Here is a 15,216-nt window from a genome sequence, read left to right on the forward strand (position 1 = left end):
AAATGTACAGAATCTCATTCCATATCCCTAAGGTTTCCATCACGTCGCCCCCATCCCAACCAAAGCTTGAGAGTGGTGTGGCCCAGCGTAGGGGTTCCTGGGAGGGAGAGACTGTTATCTTTGGGGATGGGGCTCCATGCTGTCTTCTCCTCAGAACTCGTCTTGAAGGAATGGACTGTGAGATGGGAGTCAGGAATGTCTTGCTGAAATGGACCCTCCATGTGGTTGAGGGTGGGTGAAGGCTGGGCTGGAGTTAGGGCTGCGAGTCCAGCCAGCTCTGTAGACACCAGAGTTAAGCTCACAGTGTGCCCCAGGTAGTTCCCTTTACAAGGTGTTTGTTTGCCAGGACCTGTGGTAAATCCTTGGTTGCCAGGGAACTGAAGAATGGGGCACAGGAGGGGAAGCCTCAGGTCTGACCTTGAAGGTTAGGGGCTGGGGCCCTCCTCCCAGCTTTAATCTTGTTCCAGGGAGGGTATGCTAGCTGCCTTGTAATTCAGACAGCATTTCCAATCTCTGTGCCTCGGTTTCCTACACCTGAGATAGTAATTTCTCCGACCAGATTGTGAAGTTCAAGTGCCTGCTGCACATGAAGCCTTCCTTAAACTTTGAGGTTAATATTGGTTTCCTAAGCACTGGACCGCAAGGTCAGTTTGAACTGCAAGGTTGGCAGTTCAGACCACCAGCCACACCTCAGAAGCCCGATACAAGGTCACTGTGAGTTGGACCTGACTCTACAACACTTCACAATAACAACAAGAACTGCTGAAACAAGTCACTATAAATGAAGTGGCATAAAACCAAACAAACAAATTCTCTTATTGTTCTGAAAAGGAGCCCTGGTTACACAATGGTTGGCACTCAGCTGCTAGCCAAAAGGTCCAAGGTTTGACCCCACCTCCCCTCTGCCGCTCTGGGAGAGAAAAGGCCTGACCGTCTGCTGTTGTAAGGAATATAGCCTAGAAAACCCATTGGGACAAGCCTTCTCTATCCTGTAGGGTCACTATGAGTCGGAACTGACTCAGCAGCACACAGCAACAGCTCTGGAGGTCAGAAGTCTAAAGTGGGTCAGCAGGGCTGCCTTCCTTCTAGATGGTTCTGGGAGAATCTGCTTCTTTGCCTATTTTTTTAGCCCCTAGAGGCCACCTGCATTCCTTGACTTATTACCTCATCCTTCAAACTTGTAGCTAGTATCTTCAAATCTCTCTACTTGTCTTCACATCACTTTTTCTCCCCCTCTGATCCCGTGCCTCCCTCCTTTAAGGGCCCTGTGATTATATAGGGTCCACCTAGATACTCTGCTTGTCTCAGAATCCTTAATCACATCTGAAATTCCCTTTGCCATCTAAGGTCATGTCACATATTCACAGGTTTCAGGGATTAGGATGTGGATATCTTTGTGGACCATTATTCTGTGTGCCACAGGATCAGATAGCGTCTCAGAGACTTTGGGGGCAGCAGCCCCCCAGCACAGACCTGCTTATTAACTTGCTGATAGGGGAGGCAAAGGATTAAATCCCTGGTGTGGAGAAAGTGTGGGAAAGCCTGTGAGAATGTGCTGGGGAAGGTGGTCCAGCAGGGGGACAGCAGCTATGCTTGACATTTACATGGGTTTTGATGATTTCCTCATATACTGTCTTGGTCTTTATTAAGGATGCCCAGTGCCCAGAAGGGGATCTATTTGAGATGTCAGATAAACACTAATCCTGATGGTGAGGAGCATGAAGTGAGGAAATCATTAGTTTGGTGTAAAAGCGTGGAATTTGGAGTGAGGGGAGCTGTGGTAGAATCCAGCACTCTCACTGGCTGCATTCTCATCACTGTTTTCCTTTGTATAATGGGTTAATATAGTTACGATACTCAGTGGGGTATTGAGCTCTGGATGAGGAAGTGGGATGACTGTTGTTGTTAATTATTGTTGTTAACTGATTCTAACTCCTGGCAGCCCCTGTATGTATCACATCCTACCTGCTCTATAGGGTTTTCTGGCTGCCATTTTAATGGAAGCAAATTCCAAGGCCATATCTTCTGTGCCACTATTGGGTGGGTTTGAACTGCCAACCTTTAGGTTAGCAGTTGAGTGCAAACCATTTGCCTACCTTAGGACCTCGAAAGGGTTTATGTTGTTGTTAAGTGCTGTCAAGTCAATTCCAACTAATACTGCCTCTGTATAGGGTTTCCTAGGAGCGGCTGGTGGATTTGAACTCCCAACCTTGTGGATAGTAGCCCAGTGCTTATCTGATAGTGCCACACTATAGGACTCTAAAAAGGCATATAGTAAATGTTGGGTGCCACTACATACTACGTGGTGTTGGACTTCAGGTACGCAGGTGATTCGAAAGTCACCATGCCAAGTAATGATATAGGTGACACTTATAAGGTGCTGAGGGTCAGTGTCACCCACTCTTGACAGGAGAGCCCATGGTCCAGGCCAGGGTGATCCAAGGAGACTTGATGAGGAGACCAGACTTCTACTGTGTCTTCCAGGGGGGTTAGGATTTGGACAAGAAAAACCAGGATGGGAGAGGGCATGTTAACTGAAATAGCCAGAGCCAAGGTTCAGAGGCCAGAACACTCAGAGGTTGGGTAGCTGTAGGGGAGATTGGAAGGGCAGGGACAGGCCCAAGGGGCCCCTGAAGGTTCTCACCTAAAGGATATGCTGGGCCCATAGTTTAGTGGTAGAATCCTCACCCTCCGTGTGGGAACCCCGGCTTCTATCCTCAGCCAAATGCACCTTGTGCACTGCTACCTACCAGCCATCTGTCAGTGGAGGCTTATGTGTTGCTAGAAGATAGTGAACAGACTAGGAAGAAAGGCCTAAGGATCTGCTCCCCTAAAACAGCCAATGAAAGCCTTGTGGATCACAACGATCCAATCAGCAATTGATCTTGGTTATGTGCAGGATTGATGAACATTTCATTCCATTAAACATGGGGTTGTCATGAGTCAGATGCCAATTTGAGGACAGCTGGACTATAAAGTCGATTTGATCTGCAAGGTTGGTGGTTCAAACTCACAAGCTGCTTCTTAGAAACCCTATATGGGGTCGCTATGGATTGGAACCAACTCGACGGCACTTAACAACAACAACACACTTTATGGAGTCCTGGTGTGGCGTTGTGGGATAATGCACTTAACCACAAGGTCAGCGGCGATTCAAACTCATCAGCTGTTCATCAGAAGCCCTATTCTGAATCGCTATGAGTCAGCACTTAACAATAACAACAACATACTTTATAGTCCTGCGTGTGGAGTCCTAGTGTGGTATGTAGGTTAAGCACTGGACTGCTAATTGTGAGGTTGGTGATGTGAACCCACCTCCTCAGAACCCCTATAGGGGACGTCACTTGACAACAACAACATAGTCCTGTGTTTACTTTTTTCCTTATTTAATTTATTTCTCTCCGTCTCAATGATAAGCCACATGAGAGCAGAAACTATGGTCTGCTTGTTTCTCATTATATCTACAGGGTCCGGCAGGCATTTAGTAAATATTTGTTGAGTGAATAAAGAAATGAATGAACCACCTAACTGAATCCCTGAATGATGATATTTTACAGTATTAGCCAAGTGTAAGGTGTAAGGCGGCTGGCTTTCTCAGAGGAGTGGGCTGGCTCTGGTATGTTGCCAGAGGCAAGTGCATGAGAGATTGTCCTTTGTGAATTGGGGTGCACAGCAGAGTGGAAGGGTGGAACAGAAGGGAAGAGCTGTATAAAAGATTCTCAAGGAAGCATTCAAGGACTTGGGGATAAATGGTATTGAGCATTTTCTCTGTGCCAAGGAGTCCTGGTGGCATAGTGGGTGAAGTGTTGGCCTGTTAACCTCAAGGCCAACAATTCAAATCCACCAGCCACTCCTTGGGAGGAAGAGGAGGCTTTCTGCTCCCATAAAGATTTACAACCTAGGAAGCCTTACACAGGGTCACTGTGAGTTGGAACCAGCTCGATGACAGCGGTATGGTTTGGTTTGGATTCTCTGTGTCAGGTGTCGTGTTAACTGAAGGGCATTTAAGTCTTTTAATAGGGTGTGGTCCTTGCTCTGGAGGAAGCAGCAGATACTTTGCATCTGTTCCTTCCACAGCGAGGTGGTCAGGAAATATTGAGGTGCAGAGCAGTGTGGGTAAGGCTGAGGGACCCACAGCCAGCACTTTCTGGTGTGGGAATGAGCCTCCAGGGACAGGGCGATATAGTCAGAAGTCTAGCTGGAAGCTCCCAGACCCATGTCTGTCCCTATTCTTTCCACCCCTACTCCTCTCAGCATGCTCATCGCCTCCTCAGGAGTCTCCTGTGTTCCCAAGCTTAGCTTCTGGCCCCTGCTCCTTCCTCCCTTATGACCGTGCCCTCCCTCTGGATGGGAATCTTATTTAATCTTCTTAACTGTCTGTCACTTTAAGTACTTGCCACTGAGTACAACTCATAGTGTCCACATATGTGTCAGAGTAGAACTTTATCCCATTGCTGATTTTTTCGAAAGTAGAGGTGCCTCTGGGTTGACTTGAACCTCTACAGTTTTGGTTAACTGTTTGTACCCTCCATCGACTTAACTGTCTCTAAATCCACCATTATACTGCCCACCAGACATGAAGGCAGGTCCTGTATTATCTTGCTCTGATGTGAGGTTTGGTAAGTTGATGGATGGATGGATATGAAGTGAGAATTTTTTTTTTAAAAAATGGGAAAACAAAAAAGCAAGATGTAAACAGTGGAGTGTGAGTGATTATTTTCCCTTTGATATTTCTATTTCCCAAATTTTTATAATGAGTATATCTTGCTTTTATTCCCTCTGAAAGTGTTAGTTACAAGAAGAAAGGAAATGCAAGAAAAGACACCACTCAGAATTTTGTGTTCTTTTCTCATGAGCTTTTGGTTTGCTTGGCTGCAGGTGGAAGCAGGAAAAGGCCTGGAGATGCGGAAGCTGGTTCTCTCAGGGTTCCTGGCCAGTGAAGAGATCTACATTAACCAGCTGGAAGCCCTGTTGCTGGTGAGTATCTGTTGGCTCTGGGACCCTCCGGTATACCTGTTGGACAGAGTTACTCTTTAATACGGATTTTGGAATTGAAGAGGAAGGGGGCCTTTTTTTGAGTCTGCGGTGCTGTTTTGCTTATAGCTTGGCCTCAGGCAGCTGGGATCATTGCCAGAAAGGGTCTGTGTTGTGTCTCTAATTCCCCAGCTTTGAGAAGGGACAGGATCAGTCAGGGTAGGAGAGGCAAGCACAGGGCAGCACTACCATTCCTGCTGCCCATGTCCATGGTGTGTAACTATTACTAATCAGTTATGGTACTCTAAGGCCAGATGGGGCCCTAGCCTTCTTTTTTCCACTGTGCCTTGAGACTTTGTGTTAGGAAACGCAAGGTGAATGGCTGGCTGTGTCGTTGTGAGAAGTACTTTAGTTCTGAGCCATTAGATAAACCTTAGCCTTCTACAGAGGTTACTCAATTTCTTCATCCATGAGATGGGGTGAAAATACCTGTTCCATGTATTGGGAGGTGAATATTAAAATGTTTTCAAAAAGGTGAAAGTACTACACAAATGGAAGATGTTTTTGTCTCTGAAGAAAGTGCTTATGAGATGCGTCTGGATATTATGCAGAGTGATCGAGACATAGAAGTTCTTTCCCTTTGGGTGTTTTGCAGTCTGAGACATAAGGTGATAGCAGAAGGAGGAATAAGAAATGTGGGCATAGATCAGTAGAAACTCCTTCTTACCTAAGAGCTGAAAGTTAAGATGCACATTTATGTACTTGGGGTGTGAAATGGAGCCACTGAATATCCCAGGGGGACTTGGCATTTAGTACCCAAAGAATCACTGTATCAAAAGGGTTGAACACTTTGGAACAGACAGGACCGAGTTTGTGTTAGATTGTCATAGAACTTTATTGATATACACAGCACGTTTTCCAAAAGAGGGCAGTGTAGCAGGTAGACCAGAGACCAGAACTGAGGTAAAACGGTTCACCAGCATACCTAACATAGTGAGAATAAGTACTGTTTCATGGAACTTGTGTGTTGTTTATCATCCTAAGATGGTTTGTGTGTTGTTGTGATTCTAGATGCTATGTTACCAGTATTTCAAATACCATCAGGGTCACCCCTTGCAGACAGATTTCAGTGGAACTTCCAGACTAAGACAGACTTGGAAGAAGGAGCTGGCGATCTACTTCTGAAAAAAATGGCCATTGAAAACCTTATGAATAGTAGCGGAACATTGTCTGTTAGAATGCCAAAAGATAAGCCCGTCAGGTTGGAGGGCACTCAAAATACAACTGGGAAATTGCTGCCTCCTCAAAGTAGAGCCAACCTGAATGGAGTAAAGCTTTTGGGATCTTTATTTGCTGATGAGGTATGACTCAAAATGAAAAGAAACTTCTGTAAACATCCATTAATAATCAGAACATGGAAAGTACAAAGTATGAATCTAGGAAAATTGGAAGTTGTCAGAAATTAAATGGAACACATAAAAGTCGATACTCTAGGCATTAATGTTGTAGTTTTATTATGCTGACTTGGCTCTGATTCATACAATAGAACAAAACAATGCTAATTCCTGTGCCATCTTCACATTAGTGAGTTGAAATAGACTGGTATTGGTCATTTTGAATCAGTTAGTTATATTGTCTACTATGCCAGGAATGACAAATTGAAGAGCAATGGTGTCACGTTCATGGTCAAAAAGAACACTTCAATATCTATCCTGAAGTACGGTGCTATCAGTGATGGGATAATATCCATATACCTACAAAAGACCAGCTAATATGACTGTTAATCAAATTTATGCACTAGCCACTATTGCCAAAGATGAAGAAATTGAAGATCTTTACCAACATCTGTGGAATAAAATTGATCAAGCATGCAATCAAAATGCATTGATAATTACTAGTGATTGGAATATGAAAGTTGGAAACAAAGAAGGCTCAGGAGTTGGAAAATATGGCCTTGATGATAGAAATGACACCAGAGATTGCATGATAGAATTTTGCAAGACCTACAAATTGTTTATTGCAAATACTGTTTTTCAGCAACATAAACAGCGACTATACACATGGACCTGGCCAAATGTAATACACAGGCATCAAGTTGACGACATCTGTAGGAAGGGATGATGAAACTCAATATCATCAACCAAAACAAGGCCAGGGGCTGACTGTGAAACAGACTAATTGCTTATATGCAAGTTCAGGTTGAAACAGAAGAAAGTTAAAACAAGTCCTCAAGAACCAAAGTACAATTTTGAGTATATCTCACCTGAATTTAGAGAACATTTCTAGAACAGATTTGATGTATTAAGCACTAATGAATGAAGACCAGAAGAGTTGTGGGATGACATCAAGAACATCATACATGAAGAAAACAAAAAGTTATTGGAAAACAAAATGAATGTAACAAGAGACTGAAACTTGCTCTTGAACATAGATACACTAAAGTAACTGGAAGAAATGATGAAGTAAAATAGCTGAACAGAAAATTTCAAAGAGTAGCTTGAAAAGACAAAGTAAAGTATTATAATGATTTGTACAAAGACCTAGAGTTAGAAAACCAAAAGGGAATAACATGCTCAGCATTTCTAAAACTGAAAAAACTTGAAGAAAATTTTCAAGCCTTGACTTGCAATATTGAAAGATTCTTTGGGCAAAATATTGAAAATATCAGGAAGCATCAAAAGAAGACAGGAGAAATACACAAAAGTTACTATACCAAAAGAACTGGTTGACATTCAGCCATTAGAGGAGGTAGCTATAATCAAGAACTGATGATATCGAAGTACCAAAGGAAAAAGTCTAAGCTTCATTGAAGAAGGCACTGGTGAAAAACAAGGCTTTAGGTATTTATGGAATATAAACTGAGATCTTTCAACAAAGGAATACAAGGTTAGAAGTACTCACTCTGCTATGCCAAGAAATTTGGAAGACAGTTACCTGGCTAATAGAATGGAAGAGATCCTTATTTGTGCCCATTTCAAAGTAAGATGATCCAATGTGGAAATTATTGAACAATATCATTAATATCACACACAAATAAAAGTTTGCTAAAGGTAATAAATGGTTACAGCAGTATATCAACGAACAACTGCCAGAAATTCAAGCTGAGTTCAGAGGAGGATGTGCAATGAAGAGAATATCATTGCTGAAATCAGATGGATCTTGCCTGAAATAAGAGAATACCAGAAAGATGTTTAACTGTGTTTTAGTTATTGACTATACAAAGGCATTTGACAATACTTTGTGTGGATCATCACAAATAATGGATAATATTATGAAGAATGGGTATTCCAGAATACTTAATTTGTGTTCATAATGAAACCTATGCATAGACCAAGAAGCAGTCATTCAAACAGGTAAAGAGGATACTGCATTGTTTAAAGTCAGGTAAAGTATGCATCAAGGTTATATCCTTTCACCATACTTATTCAACCTATGTGCTGAGCAAATGATACAAGAAGCTGAACTATATAAAGAAAAATGCAGCATAAAGATTGGAAGAGGACTCATTAACAACCTGTGATGTGCAGATGACACAAGCTTTTTTGCTGAAAAGTGAAGAGGACTTGTAGCACATATTAATGAAGATCAAAAAGTACAGCCTTCAGTATAGATTACACCTCAATATAAAGAAAACAAAAATCCTCACAATCGGGCCAAAAAAAAAAAAAAAATAGGCAGCCTTATAATAAATGGAGGAAAGATTGAAGTTGTTAGGGATTTTATTTTTCTTGGATCCACAATCAGTGTTCATGGAAATAATAGTCAAGAAATCAAATAAATATTACATTGGGCAAATTTGCTGCAAAAGACCTCTTTAAAGTATTAAAAAGCAAAGATGTCACTTTGAGAACTCAAGTGTCCCTGACTCAAGCCAATAACAATGCCACCACCACCAACATATGTATGTGGCAGAGTGCAGTGGCTCTGTAGGATAAGCATTGGACTGTGAACCACAAGGTCAGTGGTTCCAGCCCACCAGCTGCTCTGCAAGAGAAAGATGAGGCTTTCTGATCTCAAAAAGATTTACAGCTTTGGAATCCTTATACAGGGTTGTGAACTGACTCGACCGCACTTAATAACATATACGTATGAAAACTGGACAATGAATAAGGAAGACTGAAGAGCAGTTGATGTAATGTATTTGAATATTATGGTATTAGCAAAGAATTTTGAATATACTGTGGACTGCCAGAAAAATAAGCAAATCTGTCTTGGTCATGGAAGCAAGGGTGTTGGGCATGTTATCAGGAGGGAGTAGACCCTGGAGAAAGGCATCATGCTTGGTAAAGTAGAGGATCAGTGAAAAAGAGTAAGATCCTCAATGAGATTAGTTGACACAGAGGCTGCAACACAGGAATGATTGTGAGGGTGGTGCAGGACCAGACAGTGTTTCGTTAAGTTGTACATTGAATCACTGAGTCACAACTAAATGAATGGTACCACCAACATGTGTCTGTGTATGTGTGTTTCTTGTACTAGGTCATATTGCTTCTTGAATGGATTATGAGTATGAAAAGCACTGGCTTAGGGCAAGCCATGCAGAAACTCCTTTAGCCTCATTTTCCTCATCTAAAGATGAACATAAGGAGCTCTGGTAGTATAGTGGTTATGAATCGGGCTGTGAACTGCAAGGTCAGCAGTTCGAAACTACCAGCTATTCTGCTGGAGAAAGATGAGGCATTCTGCTCCCATAAAGCTTTACAGCCTCGGAAACCCTGTACAGGGTCGCTATGAATCGGAACCAACTCCGTGGCACACAGCCACCAACACCACCAAAGATGAAAATAATAACAATTACCTTCTCTCTTTAGTTCTTGGGATTACGAACAAGACCAAGGTACCCTGATACAATGCCAGGTACTTGTTAAGTGCTGTCGAGTCAGTTCCAACCCATAGCAAACCTGCATAGGATTTCTGAGGAGCAGCTGGTGAGCTTGAACCACTGATCTTGCAGTTCAAACCGACTTTTCAGTCCAGCACATTAAACCACAGCACTACACCAAGATTCCATGCCAGGTATTTAGGTACTCAAATAATTTACTGGAGGAAAGAGGACAGACAAAAAACCAGTCTTTCTCTATCTATAAAATGGGTATACTAATAGTATTCTCTTATGGTAGTTGTAAGGGCTAAAAGAGTTGTAATATGGAAATCTCTTAGAAGAGAACCTGGTACCTACAGACCTAGGGGATCCCAGGTATAGCAGGACAAAATGCTGCCTAATTCTCTGGCATCCCCACAATTTGTGGTAGACCATTTTCGTCAGGCTGATTTTCAGAAGTAGAGCTCTAGGTCTTTCTTCCTAGCCCATCTGCGTCTGGAAGCTCTGCTGAGACCTGGTCAGCATGATAGCAGCATGATTGCATGCTGTACACTGTCAGTGAATGGAAACCCAGGTCTCTCATGTATAAGGGGTGAATTCGCCCACTGAGAACCACGGATGCCTCTCACCACTGTGTTAGCTACTGTTGTTTTTCTCTAGTACTGGGAGAGACAGGTTTGGACTTACTTGTTTCTATCAACACAACCTGTCCCTGAAGGAGGGCACGGCTCCGGTCCTCCACAGAAGCTTACCACTCTGAGATCCCAAATTGTCATCAGGTCTATTTTGTTTCCATTTGTCTGGGCAAAGATAACAAATTCAAGGGCCCAGACCCCCACCCTCCACTTGCTTAAGGGTTCATGCCCCTAAACAAAGACCATGAGACTGGAGCCCCCTTTCTTTAGGTGCCTGGGCAGGCTATTACTCCCAGGGGTTCTTCCTGGGCCCCTAGTTGGTTTTTGATTGAGCAGAGGCTTGGGGGAGTGAGGAGAGCTCAGCTCAGAGGCCAGATCTATGGCTGGAGGCTCAGGAAGAGGGGGCCTGCCACTCCACTGCCACAGACTGAGATAAGGAATCAAGCGCTCTCTCCCCTCCCTCCTCAGCTACAGGCAAGCTCAGCCCTCTGGTCTTTGGGTGATCTAACAAAGGGGCTGGCTCAGAAAAATTTCTCTGTCTGCGGGCTTCCTCCTCCCACCCTCATATCTCATTTTCACCCCACCCCCATTCCCACAGCTCAGCTCCCTTTTGACTTATTTTCTCAGCTTTATACTTCCTGATATGCAAACGCTTGAGGTGTGTACCTAAGACTGTGTACACACACACAAGCTCTGACAGGGACGCCACACAGGAGCCCTCAGGGTGGCTGGCTAGGGCCATGGGTTAATAATCTTCTGGAACCCTCTAGGATCCTGGTGGCTTCAGATTACAAATGAAGGAGGCCTGGGAGCATGGACTGAGGCAGAGGAGGAAGAGAGACAAAATAAAATGTATGTGATTCCACATCTTCCAGATTTAGGGGAAGAAGAGTTAGCTTTGGCACTGGTTGTGAGACAGTTGCCCACCCCTGGATCACAGCTGGTCCGTTTCTCTTGAATTTTATTCCAACAGTTGGCTTTGGGGTGTGGAGTCCTGTTGCATCTCATGTTCCTTATCTGTAAAATAGATTAATGAGGTCATCCTTCTTGTGCTTGCTGATACACCGCAGGGCTTCAAAAAAGTTAGTGGAAAAATGCCGTTATCTTTTAATTTGATTTTTCTGTGACCTTTTGGAAGACCCCTCCAGGCCCCTCAGGTAGAAGGTGTAGGAAGTGAGCAGGCAAGTTGTTGCGGGACAGAGCACACAAACAACTGCCTGAAGTTGGGAGCTGAGGTTGGCACTGTGGTCACTCAGAGCTCTTTTCTTAGAATTCATTCCCCCCCCTTATAAGGCAGTGAGGGAGTCCTGGTGTGGTGCTGTGGGTTAATGCGCTAGACTGCAAAGTTGGTTTGAACCGCAAGGTTAGCGGTTCAAGCTCACCAGCTGCTCCTTGGAAACCCTATACAGGGTCGCTATGGGTTGGAATGGCACTGAATAACAACAAGGTGGAGAGCGAACTTACTGGTGTGGTGTTGTAGGATCAGCACTAGACGGAGAACCACAATGTCAGTAGTTCAAACCCACCAGCTGCTCCTCAGAAACCCTGTGTAGGTTATATGAGTCAGAACCAACTGGAAGGCACTTAACAACAATAACAAAATGTAGAGAAGGAGTCCGGGTGTAACCCTGGAGGATAAAACACTCTGAACCACAAGGATGGTTTGAACCACAAGGTCATTGGTTCAAACCCACCAGTTTATCCTTGGAAACCCTATACAGGGTCACTGTGAGCCAGTACTGACTCTGTGGCACTTAATACAGCAAAGTGGAGACATCCCTGTGGGGAGGGATGAGGTAACTAGCATGAGGGCACCTGGGCGCAGTATCAAAGTTCAGGATTCAGTTACTTTTGCCTTTCATCTGTCCTTCTCACCTCCAGGCCTATATGATGCAGGGTGTCGCCTGATAAAAATAATTGCCTTCAAGAGTCACCTACCCACCAAGGACACACACCCAGACCATTCTCCTTGCCCTGGGTGAAATCAGGCTTAAGAGCAAAGGTCCCTGATGTTGTCCTGAGAACCATCTGTTGCCCCAGTGCACACCCCATTCATGTGACCTGCTGCTGCTGAGTGGCCGATTCTTCCCCTTTAGCAGACAGAGTGAGAAGTTCAGGAGGAAGCGAATGTTGTGTCTTCTTTATGTAGACCAGAGAAGATAGATGTCTCTCCAGCAGCTTCGGAAAAGTCCTGCCCCTTTCCCTTCCTTAGACAGTTCCTTCCCAATTCCCTTTGTTCCTGCTTTAGTGGGGGCAAGGATTGGTGGTTCTGGGACCCTGTGGTGACTTCAGCCCATCCATTGGATTCTGGGAAGAGGTTTTTAAAAGGATAAACTTTTTGATGTCAATCCTGAATCTGTAACCTTCAGAGTGTTGGGAGCCTATGAAGCTGAGCCTGGACACCCATCTAGGGTTCTGCTTTGGCTCCTAGTTCCTTCTGTTTCCCTGAATGGTATGCTTAACCCTTGTACCTGCTCAGATCTTCCCACCTTCCTGTGAGACCTTGCTCCCGTCACCTTCTTTGTGACACCCTATAAGTGCTCCAGCACAATCTTGTGATCATGTGGTTGGTGTTTACAGTCTCTGTTGGGTAATATCCTGTCTTGCATTGTCCGCTCTGCCACACATGATGAGGTCATCATGAGTCAGAATCGACTCTACAGCAACTGGGTTTGTCACTGCGTGTCTCATTCGTGTTGATCCAGTTTACTGAATACATTACAAAATTCTCCAAAGCAGAAATTGTGAATCTTGAGAAGAAAATTGGATCCCATTACTCCCCTTCTTAAAGCCTCCCAGTGCCTTACCAATCATGATTTAATACTGCACTCCTTCCTGGTCTTCAAGGCCCTGTATAATCTGGCCTCTGCCTACACCGCCAGCCTTACCTTAGACCTCCTTTACCTCCCACATCATGCCCACTTGCCGTTACTCTCCAAGTACCAGGTTCCTCTCTCCCACCAAGATAGTTCCCAACACAGGGCCAGGTATTGAAGAAATCTGCCTGGAATTCTCTTTCCTTCCCCCATGCTCTGTAGAGAAACTGTTGTTCACTGTCTGGTCTCAGGAGGCTCCACCTTCTTCATTTCCTTCATTGCACTAATCACTCTGTGCAATTCTATGTTTGTGTGTTTACTTGTATTGCTAATTCTGTCTCTTCCCAAGCCTGGGAAACCTTACTAGAATGGAAGTTCCATGAGGGCAGGGATGTATATGTCTTTATCCAGCACTGAATGTTCCTAGTCTGCCCTCACCTTAGACACTTGGTATAGATTTGTGGAGTGAATAGTAATCATAGTAGCAGCTAACTTTTGTTACCTTGTAGGCATCAGGCACATACTAGGTGTTTATATAAATTCTTAAATTATGACTTTCAACCTTCTCAGTAGTCCTCTAAGGAAAGTAACATTATCCCAGTTTTGCAAATGAAGCCACTAAGGCCCAGAGATGGGAGGTGACTTGTCCATAGTTATGAAGTGGCCAAGTTGGGATTCAAACTTATGCTACCTGGCCTGCACCAAGTTGAACCCCATCTTGCTTTCCTAGCAAGGACTGGGCACTGGGGGTCAAATGGTTCCAGCTGAGAGTGTAAAAAGGAAGTTCTGCCTTTTCCTGCCTTCGTCATTCCTGTCTGGACATTTTAGAGCTCAGAGAACAAGAGAACCAGGAATCAGAACATTGTCTGGGTATTTGAGTACATGGAACTTCTTGTGGACAAACTTGGGCACTGCCACCATCAGGGTGAGCAGCTAGGAGGAGGGAATGGAGCTTGGCTGGGAGCTAGGCTGCCATAGTTGGCTCAAGCCTGGTGCTCACTTTCCAGAGGGAGCCAGCGACAGCTTTGGTTGCCCTCAGTTTAGGTCTTCCCTCTAGCCCAGCATTTCCAGCTGAGTTGCCTGTTTTCTGCTAGCATGTTTATTTTATCAGAAAGCTCCCTATCTAATTCCCAGAGAAAAGAGATGGAGAGCACTAGTGTGTCCCTATCTGCCTTCAAAACTTCTCCCCACTCCTCCTGAGTCTCCAGAGTAACTTGGATTAAGTCTCTGGCCTCTTTCCACACAGCCCTTCAGATAGATGGAGAATATCACCAGAGCTGACTCAGGTCTCTGTCTTCCAGATAAACACACTCTCCCCTCACTCCTCCTCTGTGAGGCAGGTTTCCAAAACCTGTCTCTCGGAGGGCCTTTCAAGTGATGGATTGGGAGACTTTGGGAGCTTTTATGTCAACCAAGGGAGAAATATCAGTATCATATTAGTGTCCACTGGTTTGTTTCCACTATAAATTTATAATAGCATTATTTTCTGATTATAAAACTTCATGTTTACTCATTGCAGATGATTTAGAAAATACAGAAAAGTAGCTGAAGGAAAGGCACCCCTGCTTCATTACCCTCGTCCTACTGATGGCTCCAGCTCCCAGCCAGTGTGGGTAGGAAGTGGGTAGCACTCCTGAGTTACTGATGTTACCTCCCGCTTTCCACATGTAGGCCCTGGAACTTACTGAGGTAGACAAGCAGGCCTGACAGAATAACTGCCTGACATTGAGGAAGAGAGTGAGACTATAGCCAGGCTCAGTGGTAGAGTTGTGATCACGTCACCATGTCTGACACAGGTGTAGGTAATGGGAGAGCAATGTTTGACACAGGTGTTGGCAATGGGAGCATGGCGCATGTGCCCCTGCTTCCTCGCGCTGTGATAATTGATAGGAAAATAGAGTATCAATGAAGCTGAGACTGGTCTTGAATCTTTGAGACTCTAACTCTAGAGTCCTAAAACTATGCTCTG

The 15,216-nt window shown here is 44.3% G+C and overlaps 1 protein-coding gene across 3 annotated transcripts in view; it reads left to right on the forward strand.

The window, feature by feature from the left end:
• The window catches only part of ABR (active BCR-related), a 194,767-nt gene that overhangs the window by 103,534 nt on the left and 76,017 nt on the right, over window positions 1-15,216 (forward strand). For all 3 annotated transcript variants that reach the window (XM_006863207.1, XM_006863206.1, XM_006863208.1), the window contains one exon: window positions 4,879-4,977. In XM_006863207.1, the coding sequence (XP_006863269.1) occupies window positions 4,879-4,977 (99 nt within the window). The remainder of the gene's footprint in view (window positions 1-4,878; window positions 4,978-15,216) is intronic.

The sequence above is a fragment of the Chrysochloris asiatica genome, unplaced genomic scaffold (assembly GCF_000296735.1).
Source record: "Chrysochloris asiatica unplaced genomic scaffold, ChrAsi1.0 scaffold00054, whole genome shotgun sequence".
NCBI lineage: Eukaryota > Metazoa > Chordata > Mammalia > Afrosoricida > Chrysochloridae > Chrysochloris > Chrysochloris asiatica.